Source organism: Diabrotica virgifera, chromosome 3 (genome assembly GCF_917563875.1).
Source record: "Diabrotica virgifera virgifera chromosome 3, PGI_DIABVI_V3a".
In the NCBI taxonomy this organism is placed as follows: domain Eukaryota; kingdom Metazoa; phylum Arthropoda; class Insecta; order Coleoptera; family Chrysomelidae; genus Diabrotica; species Diabrotica virgifera.
Window position 1 is genome coordinate 251497719 of NC_065445.1, and position 12775 is coordinate 251510493.

At 32.3% G+C, this 12775-nt stretch overlaps 1 protein-coding gene across 1 annotated transcript in view; it reads left to right on the top strand.

Annotated features, from left to right (window-relative positions):
* Nucleotides 1-12271, top strand: part of LOC126881693 (cytochrome P450 4C1-like) — a 40165-nt gene extending 27894 nt beyond the window's left edge. The window contains exons 7-8 of the mRNA XM_050646101.1: nt 8532-8880; nt 12095-12271. Of these exons, the coding sequence (XP_050502058.1) occupies nt 8532-8880; nt 12095-12255 (510 nt within the window). The 3' untranslated portion in view covers nt 12256-12271. The remainder of the gene's footprint in view (nt 1-8531; nt 8881-12094) is intronic.
* Nucleotides 12272-12775: the final 504 nt, after the last annotated feature.

The following is a 12775-nucleotide window of genomic DNA, read 5'->3' on the forward strand; positions in this document are numbered from 1 at the left end:
TCAGGTCATCATTAACTTCATGGCTCCATCTGGTCTTAGGTCTTCCTTTTCTCTTTTTACCACCTATTGTAGCGCTTAACATGATTTTAGGCATTCTAACTTGTGCCATTCTTTGGACATGTCTAACCATCTAATTCTTTGTGATCTTACAACTGCGATTCTATTAGGCTCCTTATACAATTCTTCCAACTCCTTGTTTGTTCTTCGTGTCCACTGATTGTTGATCATTTTTCCCCCAAAGATCCTTCTAAGTATTTTTCTTTCCCATACTTGTAACATTGATTGCTCGGTTTTTGTCATAGTCCAGGTTTCTGAGGCATACGTAACTATTGGTCGTATCACAGTTTTATACGTTTTTAATTTAGCTGCTTTGGATATATTTTTGCTTCTGAGTATTCTATTGAGTGCATATATGCAACGATTCCCTGACATTAGTCTTTTGTGTATATCTTCCCGGATATTTGGTCTACTAGAAAATAAAGTCCCTAGATATTCAAATCTCTCTACCTTTTCAAATTTATACATTTTTCCTACATTCGTTGTTATCATTAATTATTGCCCTTGTTCAAATTTTTTGTCGGTTTTTTCCGTGTACTTAGTTTTTGTTTCATTTATATAAAGTCCTTTTTCTCGAGCTGCCTTTTCTAGTCGTTCAACTACCTCTTTTAATTGTTCCTTGCTTTTGGATAGAATTACTACATCATCCGTGAATGCCAAACATTGATGTTTTTTATGATATATTTGTCCTGATCTGTTAATATTAGCCTCTTTTATTATCATTTCCAATATTACATTAAATAGCAGTGATGACAACGGATCCCCCTGTCGTACTCCTTCTTTCACTTCAAAATTTTCTGTTAGTTTGTTATTTACTTTTACTCTATTTTCTGTTTTCGTAAGTAAGCTTTATTATTCTTATTATTTTTGGTGGGACTTCTAGATTTTTTAACGCTTTATATATTTCTATTCTTTTTATTTTATCAAAAGCTTGCTTAAAATCTATGAAGAGTGCCATTGTTGGTTTATTATATTCATAGCTCTCAGCTTGTATTTCTCTTAAAGTAAAGCTGTTGTCTATAGTACTTCTCCCTTTTCTAAAGCCACACTGGTATTCACCTATGCTATTGTTAAGACTTCTTGCTAGCTTGTTTTTGATGTGGACTGCTAATATCTTATATATTACATTTAATAGTGCCACACCCCTATAATTTTGACATTCTGCTTTGTCCCCCTTTTTATAAAGAGGACATATCACTGCTTACTTCCACTCCATTGGTAGTTCTTCCTTTTCCCATATGTTTTTTAGTAATTTGTGCATTTTGTCTGTCAGCTGCGCTCCTCCATATTTTAACATTTCCGCTGTTATAGAATCACTTCCAGGACATTTATAGTTTTTTAGTAAGTATTTTATCGAAAAATATACTGTTATAAAAAATGTAGCTTATAAAAAACGAAAAAAAATGGTATATTTATTAAGTCTATAGACGTAGTAAAAGCAAAATTAAAGCTCATGATAAATACGTTCTTATTAGTTGAATTAAAAATCTAATTTCAACGTGAAATATCTAAAAAAATGACGCACTTTTCAGGGAAAACTCATTAAAACTTATTGTGACTTCTAAAGTTCAGTTTTTTGCACACCCAGTTTTTACCTTAAGCACATACCATCAAAAAAATAAATAAACATGAACCAAAATGCCTTAAGGGGTGACAAAATTATTTTTTGCACACAGGCGCCAGTAATACGGGGTCCCTGATCAGCACGATATCGTCAATGAAAGTGTAATAATCTAAGATCCGAATCTTGGTCGACCTTCACCCATCTGTAAAAAAATTTCTGATTTTTTTTATTAAATTTCATACACAGACAAATATGACTTGCATGGATTGCCTGCCAAAATCTTGTCATAGGTATCCTTAAGGGGAGGGCGTAAGTTTTGAAATCAACATCTCAAGCATATTTTTGTGAATTCTTTTGAAAGTATGGTAAACTTAGTTAATTTTTAAATTAAATAATCATATTCAGTACAATTTATAGGATACTAAAAAAATTAAGGAAAAATATTGAAAAATAAGCGAACGGTAGCTCTCAAAAAATACACCTGAAAAAACAATGGTTTTTGCGCTGGACATCAGAACTCATCATTCAGGCATGTTAAACAAAAAATGAAAAAAGATTTTATTAGATTATGAGTTTCTTGAGGTAACGTTCTGTCGAGTTTTTAGTTTTACCCATCTTTGACTGGTATCACTCAGAAGTCAAAACAACGAATTTGTTGGCCACCCTTTTTTGCCAAAAAATTCGTTGTTTTGGTTTCTGAGTGATACCAAAAAGTCAACAATCGTTAAAACTAAAAAAAAAACCTGACAGCGACACCTCGAGAAACTCATAAGCTAATAAAATTATTTTGAATTATTTGTTTAACATGATCCAATCAAGAGTTCTGATGACCTCCGCAAAATCCATCGTTTTTGAGGGGTCGTTAAAAATTTGCCAATGTTAGTTTGTTAGTTAGTTAGGTTAGTTTGCCAAAGTTTTCCATATTTTTCCTTGAATTTTTTTTAACATTCAACAAGCTATACTGAATATGCTATGATCCCCCCCCCCCTTATTTGCTATGGCAAGATTTTGATGGGCAACATTTGTCTATGTATAAAGTTTAATAAAAAAGAATGTGTGTGTACTTTGTACGCACGTAATAAGATATTCTTCTATTATATAATAGGTAATTTAAACGAAGTAAATATACTTAAAAGGTTATTTGTACTTATTTTATTTAAAAATCAAACTAACTTTCTTATCTACCACTTTAAAAAAAGAAGAATATCTTAAAAAATTATATAATAATATACTTACAATTATAAAATCTATAAAAAAAAATAAAAAAATTATAACTTTCTTGGGGCTTGAACCCACTTCACGTCTACCGCGCCGTACGAAAGTTGACGGCATTTCAAACTGCACCACATTCGCGTATACGTCATGTGGGAATATACACAAACTAAACGTTTACACCATAAATTTATATGAATTTAATAAAATTATTAGTTTGATTATTGTCGAAATAAAATACAACAAAATATAGAGTAAGAAAACGATATATGAGATGAAGATTTGTAGAAAGTTTCAGATTATGTAAATTAAAGCATTGCCTACTAATAGGTAACTGCATTATTTTGTTTACATTTTCCAAATAGATAGGTATTGAAACTATTAGGTATTTCCAACTGAAACATTTAGAATTACGTACCTGCGGCTTTTCAAAACTATTTAAAAAGTCACTATAATTATAAATTTTATTTTATTTCTGTCCACACATCAATAAAAACTAATAATATACAATATTTTTGTTTACCGATAATCTCCATTTTTAACAATTATTGACAGATCATTTCAAAATTTCAACACCCAATCAGAGCCCGTATTACGACTAATACCATACTGTCGGTGTGCGCATGCGCGCGGATCAATCAAATTTTACCCTCAATCGATTCGCCGCTAAAGTAGAATATCTTCAAAAAATAAAACAAAATCAATGGGAAAATCTCAGTAGCTGACTGTATACCATAATTAAAAAATTATACAGAAGTAAAAACTTCCTTTGTACAATGGTATAAAAAAAGTTTATTAAAAATCATTAAAAGTCATCCAAAAGGATTCGCAAAACGTTTTCGATCTAGATCGAAAGTGCGTTCTGCTTAGTAAATGAAACTAGCAACCTTATGAAATTGGTAATATCGAGAATTTTTTTGAAGTTATACTTCTTTACCGGCGATATGAGGGTGAAATTTTATATGTTAAAACCTATGATCCCGGCGCATGCGCATTATAACTTTGTTCTGATTGGATGTTCAAATGACATGACAAATGACACAAAAGAAACAACAAACAAAAGTTAGTTAATAGTTATACTGCCTTTTTAAATAGTTTTCATATACCTATATTTTTGGACTTTTGGACTATTTTGGACAAGGAAAACTCATTCTAATTTGGTAAGTAGTTTTTATTATAATCATATTGTAATTATACATTTGGATTCATTTGGATTAGGTTGAAATACAGTAGAGCATCGATTATCCGAACTAATTGGGGAACATAGGTGTTCGGAAAACCGATTTGTTCGGATAATCGAACTACAATATATTGATACATATTTATAGTCATACATATTTATCCACAAGTGAATAAAAGCCATATTTATATACCTACATATTTATTTATATCTTGATAATGACAACCAGCAACTAAACAAAAAAGTGCAGTCTTTGCAACAACATAATTATTTTTAAATAAATAAATAAATAAATAAATACTTTATTTTCTTTTAGACAGACAGAGTCTGTATAGAATTAGTCAAAAGTAATACATTAAGTAAATATAACAAACAAATAAACAATTTCACTACACAAACAAACAATGAAAATACATTTAAAATTGAAGAAATTCTTCAACCGAATAAAAAGTGTGTGTCATCAGAAATTCCTTTAAGTTTAGTTTAAAGCTTGTCAGGCTCCTACACAATTTTATATGCGCTGGTAATCTATTATAGAGTCTTTGTCCCATTTTACCCGGGGACCTGCAATATATACTTCCCCTACACATTGGGGCACGCAAGGTATCTTTATATCTAGTATTCATGTTATGTATTTGCCCATTGGTTTTAAAATTTTCGAAATTATTAAATATATATATATATATATACAAGTCTCCAGAATATAAATACAGGCCAATGGCAATATTTTGAAATTTTGAAAGTACTGCCTACAACTTGTTTTATGAGGGATACCAGCAATAGTCCGTATTATTCTTTTTTGTGCAAAAAAGACTTCATTGATATGGCAACTTGATCCCCAAAAACAAATCCCGTATCTCAAACGAGATTCGGCTTGGGCACAATAAAGCATTATTAATTGTTTCTCCGTTAATACTCGTTTTAAATTTCGAAACAAAAACGTTACTGAGTTTAACTTTGCGGCCAGCGTATCACAATGTTTCCTCCAATTAAGACATTCATCTAAATGAAGTCCTAAGAACTTTAATGATGAAACAAGTTCAATATCGTTATTATTTATATTTAAGTTAATTAGATTAATACATCGTTGCCTATTATGAAACTGCATGAAAAGAGTTTTTTGGGTGTTCAACAATAAATAATTATTACAGAACCAGTTGTAAAGATCTGACAGTAAGCTGTTACATTTTGACTTCAAAGAAGTATCAGGTCCATTGACTATTACATTTATGTCGTCTGCAAATATCGTGAAATGTCCATCCGAGTTAACCGAGACAACATCGTTTACATAAACAAGAAAGAGTACAGGTCCTAAAATTGAGCCTTGCGGTACACCTATGTCAATATCGAGATAGTTGGATTTATGCGTCGCATATGATAATTTTCCTTTTTCTGTTAAGCTGACGTATTGACGACGTGCAGTTAAATATGATGTTAACCAATTTAACGCACGTCCTTGAATGCCGATATTTTTTCATTTATAAAATAAAATTTCGTGATTGACACAGTCGAAAGCCCTGCTAAGATCACAAAATATCCCAACAGGACTCTCTCCAGTATCTATTAAAGATGCGAGAGTATCATAAAAGGAATGCATTGCTGTATGGGTAGATTTTTTGGACTGGAAACCATGTTGGTTACTAACAATCACTTTATTCGTCTGTAAAAATGAGTTAAGTCTTTGTAAATAACTGTACTCAAAAATTTTTGAAAATACCGAAGAAATTGTTATTGGGCGGTAATTGTTTACTTGTTTTGGGTCACCTTTTTTATGAATTGGTAACACCTTTCCCGTTTTTATACAATCTGGAAAATTGCCATTTGAAAATGATAAATTAACTAAATATGTTAATGGCGATATTATAAACGAAACAACCTTTTTTATTAAAAACCCAGGGTTTTTATCCTTTTTGGATACAATATTGAAGCAAATTGAAGATATTTTAAGCGTCAATTACTAACGCTTGCTCGGTATTCGAGTGCGGGACGCGGGAGTCGATAGCTCGAATAAGCGGTCGTTCGGTTGATCGACGTTCGGATAATCGACGCTCTACTGTACATTTATTTTCTCAAGAATGGGGATTTTAGAGAGAAATCCCAAATTAGGTCCGATTTTTATTTTTAAATTATGATTTTTTGGCGTAGATTTATTTATCTAGTAGGTATGTAATGCTTTGATTTACATACTTAATTTGATTACCAACAAAAGTTCTACCAATCTTCATCTAATATATTGTTTTCTTACTGTTTTGTTATATTTTAATATTTTCTTCCACAAAATTTAAACTACATAATTTAATTATATTCAAAACCACTGTCAAACAGTAAAACGTTCAGTTACCCTATTTTTCCACATGACAAATAATGTGGAATTGGATGAGTGAGTCTAGGCTTCGATTACGAATCAAAGCGCCACGAAATTCACGGGTTCGATTCCCGATGCAAGTTTTTATTTTTTTATTTTTTTATGGATTTTGTGATTGTAAGTATATTTGTTATATAATTTTTTTTTTCAAAAAATGCGTATTTAAAATTTTTGCCAACAATTATTATTGTTCAGAAATCATTTTTTCTTTGTGGCATTTTTCAATGTGTTTGTGTGCGTTTTATTCTTTTATTTTTTTAAATTTTTGGTATTGTCTTAAAAATCACATAATATGTAGTAGAAGTATAACCTCTTACGTGCGTACAAAGTACACACACACATTCTTTTTTTTTTATACCATTGTACAAACTAAGTTTTTACTTCTGTATGATTTTTTTAATAAAATAATGTTTCAGCTGGAAAACAGATAGGTCTGGATACTGCGTATGAAAAAAAGTTGATTAATAGCAAGCTGAAAATTTTTTAATAACTTAAGGGTGTCTAGTCAGACAAACTTTGATGTATGGAAACGCTGGAACAGGGAAAGTTTTAATTGTGGAACATGTTAAAAATTTGGAACGTCAGACTACGAAAACGTCCCATGTATTTTGTCGGACAGAACTTCCAATTAATTTGTTACCCTTTCCTTAAACTGTCCTGCAAAAATCAGACTGCTATTTATCACCAACTGGGCATTTTAATGAGTGGAACACGTAGAACATGTCAAATGACAGGAATTATGACAGGTGACAAATAGCAGTATGATTTTTTTTTGAGAGTTTAATGAAAGGGTAACTAATAAATTGGAAGTTCTGTCCGACAAAATACATGGGATGTTTTCGTGGTCTAATGTTCCAAATTTTTAACCTGTTCCACAATTAAAACTTCTCCTGTTCTAGTGTTCCCATACATCAAAGTTTGTCCGACTAGACACCCTTAAGCTATTAAAAAAATTTCAGCTAAGATGGGTGAAGGTCGACATAGATTCGGATCACGTACTCTAAGTAGTTTAATCTGTCACCATCAATGTCGATTCCCGTATTGTTCCACTCAAATTTAACATACAGTCGACTCGCGTTAATTCAAACCTGCGATAATTCGAACCTCTTTATAATTCAAAGTTATCACAAGTTCCCTACAAAACCTCTTTATATTTCAAACTAAATCAATACACTTTTATGCACTTGGTAATTCGAACGAAAAAAATCATTGCTATATAACAAAACGACGAGTTAATTCGAGCTCATCGGCGTCCAACACTCGACAATTCAAAGTTGCAGAGAGAAAGACTCAGAAAGATTGTAGTAAGTAGGTACAGTTTTCAAACTTGTATCAACGCGACTTTGTTTTTGTTATGATGAATTTGACTATTTGACACACACTTCTCACGAATTGGTTTGTTTAGTTATTAGTTATTGTTACTCTTTCGTTGGTATACCTACAGATTAAAATTTTGTTAGCCATGAGCCCTAGAAAGTATAAATGTTTGACGATTGCTGAAAAGAAGAAGTCCTGAACGATTGCTGCAGTCTGAGCAGCAGCAATGTGCTTTGAAGCAAACCAGTATACTACAGTTCTTTCGAAAGATAGATTAATTCACATTATGAATACATACATTTATGTACACCAATGTACCTCTAAACTTTTGTGATCGTTATAGAATAGCAGTTAATAAATAATAATTGATCAATACTTAATAACTCGTAGTTTTATTTATTTTCTCTCACAAATTTTGAACCATTTGATATGTCAAACACTCAATAATTCGTAATATTTTAAGAGTCCCTCGAGTTTCGAATTAACGAGAGTCGACTGTATCACCAATAATATAATCAATATTGGTAAGAGTAGCAGTAATTACACCTCAATAAGAAAATTTAGAACAGAGGCCAACTTAAATATTTTTAGCAAGCTTATCGTTAAAGAGGTACTGAACATATTTTTACCTTTTACTTGACAGATTTAACCATACCTTTTTTTCCAGTCTGCGAATTGTAATTCAATATTCCTCTCGAAGTCTTGTTTCCATGCTAAGGTTGTAAGACAGTTTTTTTTTAGTTTGAGATCGGCTATCTATTAACCTGCTCGATAAAACTAATAACAACACTAATAAAGTTATGTAAAAGTAAATTCTAACCATAAATACATTTCAGGAAAAAATTTATGAAGAAATAATTACTATAGTCGGAAACACTGATGAGCCCTCTTTCTCTCAACTGGCACAGCTTCCGTATATGGACAGGTGTTTAAAAGAATGTTTGAGAATATTTCCAACTGCTCCAACCATTTCTAGAGTGGCAGGAGAAGATATAACAACCACAACTGGATACACTATACCAAAGGGATGCAACATGCGTATTAACATTTTTGATTTGCATCGTCGACCAGAATATTGGGAAAATCCAGAAAAGTTTGATCCGGATAGGTTTTTACTCGAAAATGTTTCAAAAAGGCATCCGTATTCATATATACCGTTTAGTGCTGGAGATAGAAATTGTATAGGTTTGTAAACAATATTTTATTTAGAATTATGAATAGTGTTAGATAAATAATAAGCAACAATTACAATAGCCCAAGATAGAGAGGAGACGCGAGTTTTGATGGGTTTTGGTAGAATTAAAACTCGTCTCTAAGGGCCAACTATTTACAATTCTTGGTGCTGGCAATGAGTGCTGGCTCTGAGTGGCGCTTTCCTGCCATGGACGTGGATAATAATTTCAGTGAATTCTTAGATAAGCTTATCTGTATCTTCAATAAAGCATTTCCTTTAATTGCAATTAAGCCAAAACATCACAAACTCTGGACTACTAAAGGTATCCGAATATCTTCCAAGAATATGCGTTCTCTTCTCTATATCAAGAAATTTACTACCAACGTCTCTATCACTGAATATATCACCAAGTACAAGGCAACCTATCTTAAACTTATAAAATCAGCTAAAAAAGTCTACTACCAGAACCGTCTGGGAAGCTCCAAAAGTGTTGCAAAAGAAACTTGGTCCATAATAAACGATCTTCGAAATAAAACCCACACTGCTCAAACATTTTTCCTTCCAGACCCTGAAAATCTAAATGAATACTTTGTTAATGTGAGTAAAAATATTACATCAACTATTTTGCCACAACAAGATCCCATTTCCTATCTCCCTAATTCAAGAAAGGTCTTGAATTCATTCTTTATAAAACCAGTCGATAAATCTGAACTGATCCAAACAATCAATAGTATCAAAAGCAAATCTTCCTGCAGTACTGATGGTCTATCGATAAAAAATTTTTCTAATCTTCCAGAAAATGTGATAGAAGTCCTCATCTCACTAATTAATGATTCTTTTGAGAAAGGTAAATTTACAGAGTGCCTGAAGACAGCCATCATTATTCCTCTTCATAAGGGTGGTGAAATATCTAATACCTGCAATTATAGACCTATTGCACTACTACCGGTACTCTCCAAAATTATTGAGAGACTCATAAAAGCCCGACTTATGTCCTTTCTAGTTGAAAACGACATTTTATCACAAAATCAGTTCGGCTTTTTAAATAATAATTGCACCACTTATGCCATGTTTTCTGTACTACATGAGATTTATCAAGCACTGAACAATAATCTTCACACTGCCACCGTTTTTTGTGACTACGCCCAAGCTTTTGATTGTGTAAATCACAACATTTTGATAAAAAAACTAAATTTCTACGGAATTCGAGGCATTTCTTTAGATTGGTTCCAATCTTACTTGGATGATAGGAAACAACTGGTTAGAGCAAATGATACAGACTCTAGTCTCAAAAACATTGTATGTGGGGTACCTCAAGGTTCAGTATTGGGCCCTCTACTTTTCCTTATCTTTATTAATGACATCACTAATTTAAAAATCGATGGATAAATCTTTCTTTTTGGTGATGATACCAGTATCACTTGGAGCAACTCAAATATTGCAACTCTTCGTGCTACTATAACTTCTGATCTACTTACAATAAAAACCTGGTCTGACTCAAATTTACTCTCGTTTAACGTAGATAAAACAGTAGCATTGTCTTATAAAGGAGCTCTTCAACCCTTACCACTTAATAACAGCCAGATCAGTACCGTTGGTTCTGCAAAATTTCTTGGTATTTTTTTAGACAGCAACCTTAAATGGTCCCTCCATATCGACTTGTTACGGAAGAAACTCTCTTCAGCTTGCTATACTATAAGATCTGTTTCGAATGAACTCAATTTAGCATCTTCCAAAATAACATATTTTTCTTTGTTCGAGTCACATCTTCGTTATGGTCTTCCTTTTTGGGGTTCTGGTACAGCTGCCCAATTCGATGTTATTTTCAAATTACAAAAAAGATCAATAAGATATCTGTTTGGCCTCAGAAGAACAACACATTGCAGAAGTTACTTCAAAGATCACGGAATTTTAACCCTTCCATCTTTGTATATTTTAGAAACTGTTTGCTTAATTTGTAAACACCTACATGTCTTTCCACCAAGACCTAATCATGGCTACTTCACGAAAAATTCTACGTTTGACGTCTATTTGCCGACCCCGTCCTCGGAGTTAGTAAAGAAATCGATATTATATTCCGCAAAAAAAATGTACAACCATCTCCCCCTACAACTAAAATCTGCACGATCTTTCCCCAAATTCCGTAAACTGACAAAAGCCTACCTGTCTGAAAAAACATATTTTTCAGTAGAAGATTTTTTTAGTCAATAACTAAGAAATTACAGTACCCTTTGCTCAAGTAGTATTTTTATTATTTTTTTATCTATATTTGGGTGTCATATGCAGCGGCTTAACTTTTTAACTTTTAAACCTTTTTTATTAATTATTAGGTAGACTATGCATTTGCAATTTATTTAAATATTTGCAATTGATTATTTTTGTTTTAACTTCATTATTATTATTATTATTTAAATATATTGATGATTTATGTAATTTTAGTAAATTGGATTGTTACTGTTTTGTTTTTTGACTATTTATAAGCTTTGTCGAAAAAATTGTAAAAATTTTCATGGCAATAAAGCATATTATTTCTATTCTATTCTATTCTATTCTATAGTTTTGTGAAAGGTTTCAAGCTAAGGGCATCAGAGTCGGCAGCGCAAATAAAATGTGAAAACAATCACGACGAAATAAATTCTGTAATTTAAGAACTCAACCTAAGAAATCGGTATTTTAGAAGATAGTACAACGTACAACTACAAGGGAGATGTAGAGAATAACGATCGGGATCAGTTTGAGAGACAGAATTCGGAATACCGAAATTCATAACAAATCAAACATTACTGATGTCATGGAACGTAAGGACACAAAGAGAAACTGGATACAAAAGAGAGAACAGGAGAGGAGAGGACAGACTGCAGAAGAGGTGGACGGATGATAAACATATCGTGGGCAAGCAATGGATGAGAACTGCTAAGAGTAGACATCAATGGAAATAAATGGAAAAGACCTATGCCTAGCTCTGAAAGAAAATGGGCTGAAGAAGAAGAAGTGTAACAGCTCAACTTTCAACTCTTTTATTTTAAAACCGGTCAACAAAGCCAACTCACTCTTTATTCAAGTTATAGCCTTGTCCTTCACCTGATTTTGAATCAAGTGACTTAAACAAAGATTTGGTTACTTTTTCTTGTTTCATATAATTTTGTAAAGAAATAAAAAAAAATTAAGAGCAATTTTGATGAATTCACATTATTCAAAACCGACTTCAAATTTTTTATTTTACAGGACAGAAATATGGCAAATTGGAAATGAAGGCTGCACTTTATGGAATCATAAGAAGCTTCAGAATGGAAGCAATTACCAAACCAGCTGATATGCGGCACAAAGGGGATATCGTATTGCGACCTGCTTGTGAAATGAGAATTAGGTTTATACCAAGAGATTAAATTATATAAAAATCTGTGGTCAACTTTGTTATTTTCGAGAAGCGAACTTAAAGAACATTCCTTAAATGTGGTTTAGTGACGGTAATACTGGAGAAACTTATTAATCGTTCACCGTTCTTATTTACTTTTACTTCACCAAATGGACCGATCACTTTGCTATTTACTTTTCTTCCGGTTTCAGCATTTAAGTCACCTAATAGAATTACTTCCTTCCTAGTTCCAATACTCTCTACTAAGTCCGCCAATTCGTGGTAAAATGTATCCTTTGCCTCGTCCTTTTCATCATGTATATACCTCCACTACCCCTAAGTCACATCCTTTTAGCTTCATCTCAACTTTTACTAGCCATTCATTTATTTGTTCCCAGCTCTAAGTATTGTTTTTGTAAGGACTGTTATAGGTCCGTCAATTCGACGTAAAATTTATCCTTTACCTTGTCCTTTAATCTTCAGAAGATGTAGGTATATGCGTCCACTACCCCTAAGTCACATCCTTTTAGTTTCATCTCAACTTTTACTAG